Genomic DNA, 12,137 nt, shown 5'->3' with positions numbered 1-12,137 from the left:
TGAAGAAGAAAACAGGGAAAAAAAAGAGTGTAGAAACCTCTTTTCCCAATGATTAGCACTAAAGAGGAGATGAATAATATGATCATCCAACTGAGATGTGTTACAAAGATAAGCATATATCATTTTCCCAACATTTGTAATTATGTTGGGAAATCTCCATAATTCAGCAGAGATCCCTTGTCCCTCCAAACGAGTCTGCTACACTAAGAAGATTTCCTAGAACGATTCAAGTTGTCTAGGACAACCAAGGCACCCCTAGACTCCATTTTTTCCCCTCTACTACTATTAAGATTATTTTCCATTCTTGCTTGAAAAGCTCTTGGAGAAGAATTTTACACGAGAATTCAATGACTTCTACAACATTAGTGTGCTCTAAAAATCCTACAAAATGAAGAAGCGTCCTTATAGATGTAGACATAAAAGGAAAAATGTCACAAAAAAACTACTTCCTTCCAACCTTCGTTGCATAATTTATGGTTGACGAGAGGATTATGGGGGAGGAGCAACATAAATGGATTTCAAAATTAATGGGTTTTGACTTTGAGATAAGGTACAAACCCGGTTGTGAAGATAAGGTAGAAGATGCCCTCTCTATGAATTTATAACATTAAGCACTTTCCACTGTACAATTCAATGAATGGGATGGTTTGGAAGATGAAATTCAAGTTAATGCTAGATTAAGGGGGATCGTCCAAGATTTATTGAAACAACAAGAATAACGTTCGGGGTTCCAATTAATAAAAGGAAGATTGTATTACAAAGGATGAATGGTGATACCAAAGAATTCTTGTAAAATTCCTCTATGATTCAGTGTTGGGTGGGCATTCTAGATTTTTCAGAACCTATAAGAGAACTTCCAAATTATTATTTTGAGAAGGGATGAAGAAAGAAATACAATAGTATGTGTTGAGTTGTGTAGTTTGCCAACAAAATAAGTATCGAGCCTTGAACCCAGGTGGACTATTACAACCTTTGCCAATACCTACTCACACTTGGTCTGACATTTCGATGGATTTTATTGGAGGATTGCCTAAAACCCAAGGGATTCACACCATTTTAATGGTGTGGACAAGTTAACTAAGTATGCACATTCTATAGATATTGCTCTTCCTTACACTACTAAGGACATTGTTGAAATTTTCATCAAAGATATTGTCAAGCTTCATGGTTTTCTCTCTTCGATTGTGTTTGACCGGGATAGAGTTTTTATCATCCATTTTTGGATGGAACTATTTAAAAAGGTTGGCATCAAGCTGAAATTTAGTTATGCCTATCACCCTCAAACTATATATATATATATATATATATATATATATATATATATATATATATATATATATATATATATATATATTTTGATTGAGTGGAAATAGAATGGAAAAAATGGAATAATAAAAAAAAATCTCAAATAACATTATAATTAACCTAATCATGTGGTTAGATAAGGTATTTTAGGAGGATAACTCATTTGTTTTAAAATATTTAAAATGTTTTATGATAAAATGTGTTGTTTATGTAAGGAATTTTGAAAAAAAAAATAGAATTTTATTAGAGTAATTTGATTACCTAAAATTAAGTAATTTTGAATTACACCTAAAAAGGTAAGAATTTGATTTTTTTTTTTAATTCATATTTTAGTTTTTATAGTCAGGGTGGATTTGGGTTTAAGTCAAATTCGACTCAATCATCACAGACATAAACTTTATTTGACTTCATGTGGAGCAATCTAGCTATTTTTGACAGGTCCCAACCCGATGTCTTAACCCAACATGACCCAATTCAATTTGGTTAAACCTGACTTGATTTGTCTTGGTCTCACCTAGGTCTAACTTGACCTAGACCACCATACTTGATTCTACATGGGTCTTCCCCAATGTGATCCCACTTTGACTTAGATTTAGAATGACTTAAATCGACTTGGTCCTAGGTTGACTTAACTCGACCTAACCAAAATCGATGCTTAACCTGGAACTAAGTCAACTTGGCTCGACTAAAGCTTGAGCCGACTTGACTCAACCTAAGTCGAGATTGGCTTGACTTGATTGGGCTTGGCTAGAACTAGTCTTGATCTGGCTAGGCCCAACCTGGTCTTGATCAAACTAGGATCCACTTATGCCTAGCTTAACTCAGTGAACGTGGCTCGACCCAAACTTAGGTTAATGTGGATCACTCTAACTCAACTTGACTTGGACATTGTTTGACTTGACCGAATCAACTCGCTTAAGCCAATTCAACTCATCTAAGCCTAGGCTAACTTCACTCAATCGGACCTGAGTTGAATTGATTCAATCACGGTTAGACCAACTTTACTCTATTTGGCTCGAGTTAACTCCATTCTACCTAAGGTTGAACAGACTCGACTTGGCTCAACATGACTTGGTCTTTATAAGACTAGGCCAAACCTGGTGTAGATCGGACTAGGGCCTATTTGGGCTCAACCAACCTAAGCTGACTCGATTGAATGTGGGATTAGCTGACTAACCTAGAGAGCTAGACTAACATAGCTTAACTTAGTGCTAGGACTACTTAGTTTGATTGGTCAGGCTAACTCGACTCGACTTAGCCCAGGGTCAACTCTACTTAACCTGAGTCAGATCTAACACGGCTATATCGAACCCAAGCCTAATTGGTTCTAATTTAACCTAGATTGACTCAACATGTGCTTGGGTCGACTTGACTTAACTCAGACCCTTACATGAGCTATGACTTATGATATCTTATTTAGTTTGATTAACCTAATATTTCATAACTTGAAAATAATCTTATTTAAACAATTTTGCAAATATAAAGGAAAAAGCACTCGAAGAAGTTTGATTAATAAAAAAAATAATACCCTGACTATAAAAGATATCAATATTAATGTTTTCAAAATTCTTAATAATTATTTGATATTTAAATAATTTTTTAAAATTGTGATAATTGAAATATTTTATCCAAAAATGAAGATTTACTAAATTTAAATTGTCTTATTATCATACAAAACATTTGAAAAAATAAAATAATGTAAAATGTGATTAATTTTTTGTATTTAAATATATTAAAAATTTTCTGAAATAATTTTAAATCAGTGGCCATTCTAATCGGTTGTGTGAAATAATTTCAAATAATTGTAATTATGGTTTCATGGATAACCATAATTGATTAAGATTCTATAAGTTATTTTAAGGCCATAATTAACTATACTTCCGAACTAATAATGGAATATGTTTAAAGACATAATTAACTGTGTTCAATTTATAGAATTTCTATGAAGATGGAATATTGCTCAATTGATTACGTTATTAACCTAATCAATTGTAGGTATGCGTGAGTTTAAAATAAAACTGAGTGAGTCTCACATTGTTTATTAAATTCCTAAAAAGTTGCATTCGTTTCCACCCTTCAAAAAAAAAACCTCGAATCTCTTCGCCCAACATTTAAACTCTCTTCTATTTCATTCTCATTTATTTCATCTATCTCAAACATAATTGATTGTATTTTGGTGAGATATAAATCAAACTTCAAGTATTTTAAATCCTTTAAAGTTCTAAATTTTTTCATCAATTACACAAATTTTGAAGAAGAAATTAAAAAGTAGAAAGTTTTTACACTATTAGATATTAATATTATCGATTACAGACAGTATAGTTGTTGTTTCCACTGATTAAAGGCATGAGATTCAAAGAGGTCTGAGGGTATGTGTCATCATGGTGGTGAACTCGTCCATGTCAACCATGCCATCTCCATCAGTGTCCACAGCTCTCACCATTCGACGGCAGTCCTCGATGCTGCACCTTTCTCCCAGCCTTCCTAGCATTTCTTTGATTTCTTCTGCACTTATTTTACCATCACCATTCCTATCAAACGTCCGAAAGGCACTATGTATATCCATCGCCCTAACCCCACCACCCTTGTTCTGAGCTTCCATAAACTCCTTGAAGTTGATGAATCCATCTCCATCCAAATCAACCACCTTGAATATATTTCGCACTTCATGAACCGAGTCCCCCATGCCTAGAGCCCTCATGGTCACTTTGTACTCCTGTTGAGAAATTTTCCCATCTTTATTGGAATCAAATTTGTCAAACACTCGCTTCATCTCATCAGCGTTAGGCTGAAGATATACACTATTCACCCCAGAGTTCTGCCTGTCCCGGGAGAATAGACGTGATGGCTTCCTTAAATATTTTCTCCTTGAGAGGTTGTATTGGAAATCAAGGAAACTTGTCCCTGACATTTTATGCTGCTATGGATTTCGTTTCACAAAAATAAAGGAAGGCCATTGTGGCCTTTTATACTAGCGAGATATGGAAATCAATCCTGGGCCATCGGTAATTCCTCATCGATACGAAACTTGAGATGCTAAACAAAAATTCAGGGTATGAAAAGAATGGTGTGCGCCAAAAGATAAGCCTTTTTATGAAAAAGAATATATTCTTCCCAAAAGATACAAGTGTGTTTTCCTATCTTCATTTGTGGGGACCTTTTTATCAGGTCAGTTTTCTAGAGGGTACAACCTTTAACAAATCTAATCGTAACAATGTTCCTTTACATAATATCTTGAGGAACTATTGTGGAAGAATATAACTCATCAAGAGAAATGAAGCACAAGTTCCCGGGGGAAGGGAATAAAAGAAGAACAAAGACTGAGGAGGCCGGGAGGACCATCAACCATCATGGTGGTTTTCCATTATCTAAATTCTCCATCACATCAATATCCTTGCGAGCAGTTATCTTCTGTACGTAACCTGTGACATCGAGAGTTTGAAAGTTACTCCAATTTTACACTTGAAAATAACAGTTGATAAAAGTGAAGTTAAGAGAACATACGAAATTTCAGAAAGTTGACACCGAATTAAGGTCACCATGGAATGTTTTTGATAGAAAAGTCATGCGTGCCAGTAAAGTCTGTGCACTGTTAGGAAAAGCTTACTACTAAAGCAGAAAGTTTACATCTATGAAAACAACACTTATTATAACAGGATATAACCCATTTGTATGAAAGAAACTCTATGGTAGCTCCGAAGCAAGAGAAATCTATAGCGTTGTATTGTTATAGCTAACGTAGTAAACAGAACAAAGAACCTAAGAATGTATCCGACAAGAAAGGTATGCCCTCTATCTAGGAACCTAACACGTGCCCTGTACCTTGAAATAAATCTTCGTTCTAGCAATCCATCAAGCTAGATCGTCACCATCAAACAAAGGGAGTTCTACCTTCTTAGCCGATTATTTGAAATCTCCAATTCTACCCCCCAAAATCCTTTCAACAACTTCTTCATCTCTGGAAAACCCATCATATTATCACCATCTTCTTCTTTACTGCTATCGGCACACTTGTTATGGGTCAGTAATGAAACCAACTTCTCCTGATCAACGCCAGCCTAAGCGTGAATATCCACCAAGGTGGCTTTTAACTTGTCCATCCTAATTTCTAGAGACAATATCTTCACCTCATCTTTTTGGGTGGCATTCGCTGATTCTCTCAAACCTCTCCAACTAATCTTGTATCCGGCAGGTCAGATCAATGATGCAAACCAGCACACACACAATACAGAGATATAGGCAATAATAGAGAATCAGAAAAAATATAATACGAAACTGTATGAAATTGTATTGATACTATATAGGTGAAATGCAGAAAGACAGTATGTCTTCTACCCCCAAGCAATGCTCCTACAGAGAGTGAATCTCTGCTAGCACACAACCTGATATTCTCCTCCTCTTTTCCCACTCCCTAACTTCCCCTATAACAAAAATGCACACCCCCACTCACATTTCATTCTCTCTCTGCCATGTCCATGTCAACATTCTTTCCTCCCTGCCTATTTTTCCTCACATAGACCCTCCATATTTTGGGCCCATTCTCTTGACTTGTATTCTGCTCCCCTAGGCCTAAAATATTCTCCATGGGCCTATCACAATCTCATGATTAACCCCCCTCAAAGAACACAAGTTTTAGCCCAATGAATATCAACACAAGTTTTCATCATATGTATTACCAATTCCCATGCAAGGAATGCATTTGCAGGTAACCGCTTTCCCTCTCTTGCCATAGTAGCTAACATATCCTGATCCTTGGCAACTCCTGCACTTTCCAGTCCATTCATACACCACCTCTTTACAATCCTACAAGTCAAATTTAAAATTAAATAATGATAATAATAATAATAATAATAATAATAATAATAATAATAATAATAATAATAATAATAGTAAAAATAACAAACTTATCTTGTGAACTAGTTGAATTACTCCAATAAAAGTTGGGGTGATCATGGGTAACAGTTGCCTATGACCTAGCCCAAACAAAACGGGTTGGATATTTTGAGTGTTAGGACCAAATCTTAACTATTAAACACATTCTTCATTAGATTAGATATTGAGCTTTGGTGTTCATTCCTTGAACTTAACCCATCAAGTATATAGTATAGTTTTAATGTTTTATAAAAAATAAAGATTGAAAAAATGTACAACATTTGTCACAGCTTCCTTAACCAAACATTCTTTAAGAGTGTCTTTAATGGATAATCTTTGGATTCTTAAATTGCTATTTACAAATCTTAGACTTCCATATCATATTCAAGAACTCTATCCACTTTTTACTCCAATAGAAAACTTGAGATAAACTAAACCTGCTTTCAAATTCCTGATTGTGAGAAAAGAAAACAACTTTATATTTGTCCTTACATTCAAATAGTTCTCACGTAATGTCAACTCCATCACTAAACATCATAAAAAAATGTTGATAGCTCACAAACTGAATTTTGAAAGTCCCATAAAAATGCTTTTCTTCTCACTTCTACATAACTTTGTTTTTAATTTAAGATTTGATTTAATTTATTTATATATTATTAAATAAAAATATATATACACAATATAAATTTTCGAAAGTTATATATTAATTAATTGGTAAATGAAAAATAACTCCTTTTATAGTGTAAGCATATTTTATTTTTTGAATACTCATTCATCAAATCCCATCCAACTCAATTCACTGTTAATGGGGTTGGATCAATTTCAATTGCGTAGAACAACAACGTCCCTAACCCAATTCAACCCAAATTATTTTAATCACGGATGTGATGAAACACAACCCAACCCTAACCCTCTTTACAGAAGTAACTCACTACGCAAATAAGAAATACATAAAGGCTCAAACCTGAACTTCGGGATCGCATTGGAGACGTCTATCAATCTCTTCCGGCGAAACGGGTGAGGAATCTGGGTACGTCATGGGAAGGGGAAGAGGCTCGTTGTCATTATCCAGATAACTCTCGTTCTTCCGAGACCATTTCTTCACCCTTATCGGTTCGTTCCCACCCCCACGGCGTCCTTCCACGGCGAGCCCTCCGCCGTCGGGAAAGGGGCCTAGCCGGAGGCCTCCAGCGACGGACTGGAAGAAGGAGGGACCCACGGAGATGTCTCCGGCGGCGGCGCGGCACCGGAAGGACGAAGGTTTGCACGGGAAGAAGAGGTTGGTAGCAGCATTGGTAGCGAACATTCGAAGAAAAAAAATCGAAGCGAGGCAAAAGAGAAGGAGATTGGAAGAGTTCCTATTTTGTTGGAAAATGTGTTGAAATGTGAGGAATGAATGGCTAATTTGTGTGCGTAAAGATTGGTAACGATGTGCAGAAGCACGAAGCAGGGTATTTTTATTCATTATCGGATATGTTTATATTTATATTAATACGTGAAAACAGATTTTATGACCCTGATTGGAAAGTATTTTTTTAACAATTTTTTTTATAATTTTTTTACAATATCTATGGATAGTTTGTGATTGATTTATTCAAATATATTTTTAAAAATAAAATCAAACAAATTAATAAAATAATAATACGTAATTTATTGTCAATTATTATAAAAAATTATTAACGGATCAGAGAGTCCTTTATAAATTTGTGTCTTTACCTATAAGTTCAAGCCAGTCAAAATGAGAAAAGAAGTCACAGATTCAATTAATCTACTTTATTATATAAATAAATAAATGGTATAACTGAAGAAACTTATCTCTAAAACATTTTTGTGAGAGAAAAATAGAAAAAAGACAATTAAACATATTTACATTGGATTATGCTACATAAACAAATTTAAAAATTATTTTTTTAAATTTAGTTTTTAATTCAAGCCATGTTTTTTCTTTCCACGTTTCTCTTTAAAAGTTTCTTTGAAACCCAAACTATGATTTATTCTTTTGAACTGTTTCATGTTTAGATCAGTTTCATTTCTAATCAGAATTAACTTTTTCATTTTAAATAATATTTCAAACTTAAATACAATTTTAAAATAAAATATATGTAAAATTGATGATTAATCAAAAATAACAATTTCTCCAAAATAAAGCATTAAATGTATCTTAAAATAGGATATTAATATTGCACTTGAACTAATATTTTAGCTTAAGAGTAAGATTATAATGAACCACCTTATCAAGTGATCTAGTCATCTATCTATAGTGTATACAATTATTAATTTGTATTACTTTGATTTTCTATTCAGAATTAATTTTAACAGTATATGAAGTATTAAAGATATAGTTTCAAATAAGTGTGTATTTGTTATTATTGGCTAGATTAGCATGGTTGTGATAACGTAACTACTGGAACGTAAACTCATGAATGTTGCTAAACAAGAAATAGATTCTTTTAATCATATCCCATCATATATATACTTCATATATCATGGTATAGTTACAGATAATATTTGCAGCAAATGCATGCAATCATGATTCAACGCCCCATCGATCAGACACAGCGATTATATTATAGTAGAATTTGTGTGGCTTTTGCTCATTCAATTTTCACTGATAAATCTCTAGAGCGACCTTGACCTTCAGAGGAACCCAAGTAGTTCGGTTAGTTATAATCAGCATAGCTAAGAAGGTATAGTGTTGCACTTACTTGAACTTGCACTTCACTTCTCTTCTGTGTAACGGTTTGCTAACTTCCCCCTAAAAATCAGAATGACTGGTTTTGCAGACACCATTTGTCACAGAGCATACACAAGTTAGTAGATAGATGTGAGAAGCAGAGAAAGAGAAAGTGGGGGGAAATGTAAACAGTGAATGTGACATTATGCTTTGAAGGATATTTGTGAAAGCATGAGTGTCTTTGTTTAAAAATGACATGATCTTACATTTCACGAAGTCTTGGGAGTTTAATTACTGATGGAGGAAGTGTTCCTTCAAAGTTGTTCTTCTCCAAATGCCTTAGATTTAACAATGATCAAAGAGAAAAAAAAAAGGTGTTAAAGTTCTAGGTAACTTTGGACAATTTAAGAAATCTTAAAAATTACGAATAATGTGGCCACGTACAAAGTTTCTAAATCCTTCAGTCCACTCAAATCTGGGATGATGCCTGAGAATTTATTTCCCCCAAGCCACCTGTAAGCAAATGTTCACAAATTGACACGACTATGAGGTTAGAAACAACAAAAAGAAGGAATAACTCGGGGAATTTGAAGTAAAATGGCAGCATTCCATACAGATGAGCTAGTGCACTTAGATTGTCAAGGGTTGGAGGAAGTATCCCAGAAAGCCCGGCATTTGTCAAGTTCCTTCAGATATACAAAAACCAAAACATGTGATTGTGAATTACCATCATAAAAAGGCACAAGTTACAATTGTTACTAGATAGTAGATACTATTCCAATCATTTACTATGAATTGAGTCAAGCGAACTGAAAAAGCAGACATCACTGGAATCTAACTAGTGCTGTAGCTTATTGGTGAACTTACAGTGCCAAGACTCGTGCATGAAAACCGTTAGAGCATGTAACCCCAGTCCACGAATTTCCCTTAGGAAGGCAAGGATCACCGTTCCAATCAGGAGGTGGATTATGAATGCTTCTTGCCAAATCCTCCATTGCAATTACTATGAATCACCACAAAAATTAAAAGATTAGAACTAGAGCATCATGATGAAATGTATCTCATACGGGCAGAATCATAGCATAGAGATTAAAAAATAGAGAGATGAGTAAGTTACCATCTCTAGTGTGAGTTCGACCACCAAGCGGTAGAATCTGATAAATTTCTCCAGCATTGATGACAGGTCCAACTGGTACTCCTACTGCAGGGGTCAATGAAATTTTGGTCTGCCCAAAAAGTGGCCATTGTGCAGCATAAACACTGACACCCTTAGATGTGACATTAAGGTTGGAAAAGAAGAGGTGACCATTAATGGAAACGTCAAAAGCCCTCCAGCTGTAAGGGCTTGGTTGTCTGTTGTCTTGGAAATAGAGGCAAATGTAGTAGTAGGTGCTTGGAAGGGGCATAGAGGGCCACTGAATCTCAAGAGTCTTCCCTCGACTAGTGGTAACTCCTGTGTTGAATACTTTAACTGGAGGGAGGTTCCAAAAGTCTGAAGAAGTTACATTTGATTGGCTTTCCACAACAGGATTCTGGTCCTTGTGTGGTTGCCACATCCGGTTGAATTTGTCATCTGGAAAACTAGCTCCACAAATAAACAACATCTCAATTATCAGAATCTTTAAATCTCTAAACCTTAATATTCACTGTTTAATCAACCCCATACTCTAAAGAAAATAAAGAGGTGAAAGATTGACGTATTTACCCAATGATATCTTGACCTCCAAAGACACTTCTGGCAACGGTTACAAGGGCATGCTTGGAGAAGTCAGTGGGATTATACAAAGAGGGTTCCAAGATCCTGACCTCCAGGGCGGAAATGAAGGGGCTGGAGCTACCAGTGTATGAGTTCCTGGCCAAGCAGACGCTCAAGGTCTTCCCCGATGGCACCACCGTGATGTCAAAGTAGGAGCTAAGACCTTCGGCATAGTCCTCAGTGGTGTTCACAACGCCCCATCTTGTCCCTTCAACGATTTGATCGAACACTGGAGGCTGCGTCCCTCCATCGAATCCTCCGTAGTAGTACATGGTCTTCACCAGATATTTGCTTCCTTTGATCACCGGCAACGAATAACAATATTTTCCGGCCGACGCGTCGGGAAAGTAACGCAGCGTGGACAGTGTGGGCAACAAACCAGGCTTGTTGATGGGGCTGGTGTTTCCCACCTTGATGTAGCTTCCATCAGGAACATATTTCAGACCGTCTACCGTTACCTCCTTAGAGCCCCCGCAGTCTAAATAATACCCTGCATCCATGACCATCGTGTTACAAACTCACAAACTCCTTAATGCATTTACATCTGAACTTTTGCCCACCAATTGTTTGTTTATATTATCAAGGATAGGTTTACAATTTCAATCACAATGTTAAGCTTTATAGAGTCCCTTTCTGATCCTAATATGGTTATTAAGGCTGTGAATGATCTGTGCATGTGGTGATGAAATAACAAAATCACAAAGACATGAAAAAGTATGAAATTGTGTGCATATTGATGCAAGCATTGAGAAAAGAAGGATTAAGCTATGAAAATGGTGAATGCAGAAAATATATACCGAGAGGTGGGACAGAAGTTTGGGCGGAGTAGGCTAGGACAGGAATGGTGACAAGCCATAGGAGGAAGACGGAGGGGCTCATACTGTCATAAACCACTGCCCCACCAGAAAACTTGCAATTTGGGAAGCTTTTTTGCTGGTTTTGTTCAAAACGGAAGGGAAAGAGGCATGGCCTGGTTCATCGTTCAGAAGGCTCTCCTCAAAGATAGTGATGGTCATGCCTTGACTTGGTCCCACACCAATCCACTCTGTAATTTACAAAGCGACATTGTCGTTCTCTGGTATTAATTAGAATATAATATTTTGCTATCTTTTATTTATTTCTGATTGCAATTGTGCAAAAAAAATCTCATGAATCAATATTTTTTATTTGTAAATCCTAAAGTTAATTGGTGTCTTTCTTTCGAGTATATATACATACATATATATATATATATATACATACATATATATATATATACACATATATATATATACATATATATATATATATATATGGGTTTGCTAACGCACGTACGCCTGTTTTTCAGTTGATGTGTACCGGATTTTAGTAGACAAAAATACCCTTATATATCATGGATTCTAAGTTTTAAAGTTAAGGGTACTTTAATAATTTTCATTCTCAAAACTTAAAAAAAAAAAGAAACCCTCCAAACTCTTACTCACCTCTCTCGTTCCTCTCAATCCTTTCTCTTTCATCTCTCTCACTCCAACCTTTTCTCTGTCATCCACT

At 35.5% G+C, this 12,137-nt stretch overlaps 3 protein-coding genes across 8 annotated transcripts; all 3 read right to left on the bottom strand.

The window, feature by feature from the left end:
* Positions 1-3,566: 3,566 nt before the first annotated feature.
* Positions 3,567-4,367, bottom strand: CML30 (Calcium-binding EF-hand family protein). The gene has a single exon (XM_088104376.1). It carries the CDS (start codon positions 4,214-4,216, stop codon positions 3,659-3,661), a length of 558 nt encoding a protein of 185 aa, XP_087960502.1. The 5' UTR covers positions 4,217-4,367; the 3' UTR covers positions 3,567-3,658.
* Positions 4,368-4,375: 8 nt separating this feature from the next.
* On the bottom strand, positions 4,376-7,644 carry SCO2 (protein disulfide isomerase). 5 transcript variants are annotated; one of them, XR_015783604.1, is made up of 4 exons: positions 7,142-7,642; positions 5,982-6,108; positions 4,810-4,894; positions 4,376-4,727 (listed from the first exon to the last, which is right to left on the bottom strand). XR_015783604.1 is itself a non-coding variant. In XM_088104374.1 (4 exons), exons 1-3 carry the CDS (start codon positions 7,640-7,642, stop codon positions 4,841-4,843), a joined length of 675 nt encoding a protein of 224 aa, XP_087960500.1. In that variant the 3' UTR covers positions 4,376-4,727; positions 4,810-4,840. The 5 variants fall into 5 exon arrangements, 3 of the variants coding, with proteins under 3 accessions (XP_087960500.1, XP_087960498.1, XP_087960501.1); XM_088104374.1 differs by having other exon boundaries at positions 4,810-4,887; XR_015783603.1 differs by having other exon boundaries at positions 4,810-6,108.
* Positions 7,645-8,555: 911 nt separating this feature from the next.
* Positions 8,556-11,642, bottom strand: LOC124834373 (Leucine-rich repeat (LRR) family protein). Of its 2 annotated transcripts, XR_007028477.2 has the most exons (9): positions 11,405-11,642; positions 10,557-11,097; positions 9,969-10,432; positions 9,719-9,854; positions 9,466-9,537; positions 9,296-9,364; positions 9,118-9,189; positions 8,883-8,948; positions 8,556-8,812 (listed from the first exon to the last, which is right to left on the bottom strand). XR_007028477.2 is itself a non-coding variant. In XM_047309045.2 (8 exons), exons 1-8 carry the CDS (start codon positions 11,484-11,486, stop codon positions 8,933-8,935), a joined length of 1,452 nt encoding a protein of 483 aa, XP_047165001.1. In that variant the 5' UTR covers positions 11,487-11,642; the 3' UTR covers positions 8,556-8,932. The 2 variants fall into 2 exon arrangements, 1 of the variants encoding a protein (XP_047165001.1); XM_047309045.2 differs by having other exon boundaries at positions 8,556-8,948.
* Positions 11,643-12,137: the final 495 nt, after the last annotated feature.

This window comes from Vigna umbellata, chromosome 1, assembly GCF_029865625.1.
Source record: "Vigna umbellata cultivar VRB3 chromosome 1, Vumbellata_1.0, whole genome shotgun sequence".
NCBI lineage: Eukaryota > Viridiplantae > Streptophyta > Magnoliopsida > Fabales > Fabaceae > Vigna > Vigna umbellata.
The sequence above is the reverse complement of the archived record's forward strand: the minus strand, read 5'-3'. Positions and strand labels throughout refer to the sequence as shown.

Bases quoted from the DNA above. Each gene is read 5' to 3' on its own strand.
- SCO2 (XM_088104374.1), bottom strand. From the start codon at position 7,642: ATGAATAAAAATACCCTGCTTCGTGCTTCTGCACATCGTTACCAATCT. The intron at 6,109-7,141 runs GTTTGAGCCTTT...TTTGACTTGTAG, and splicing joins AATGCGATCCCGAAGTTCAG to GATTGTAAAGAGGTGGTGTA. The intron at 4,888-5,981 runs GTAATACATATG...AACAGTGCACAG, and splicing joins CATTCCTTGCATGGGAATTG to ACTTTACTGGCACGCATGAC.
- CML30 (XM_088104376.1), bottom strand. From the start codon at position 4,216: ATGTCAGGGACAAGTTTCCTTGATTTCCAATACAACCTCTCAAGGAGA.
- LOC124834373 (XM_047309045.2), bottom strand. From the start codon at position 11,486: ATGAGCCCCTCCGTCTTCCTCCTATGGCTTGTCACCATTCCTGTCCTA. The intron at 9,855-9,968 runs GTAACTTACTCA...GGTGATTCATAG, and splicing joins TCGAACTCACACTAGAGATG to TAATTGCAATGGAGGATTTG. The intron at 9,365-9,465 runs GTATGGAATGCT...ATTTGCTTACAG, and splicing joins CTAAGTGCACTAGCTCATCT to GTGGCTTGGGGGAAATAAAT.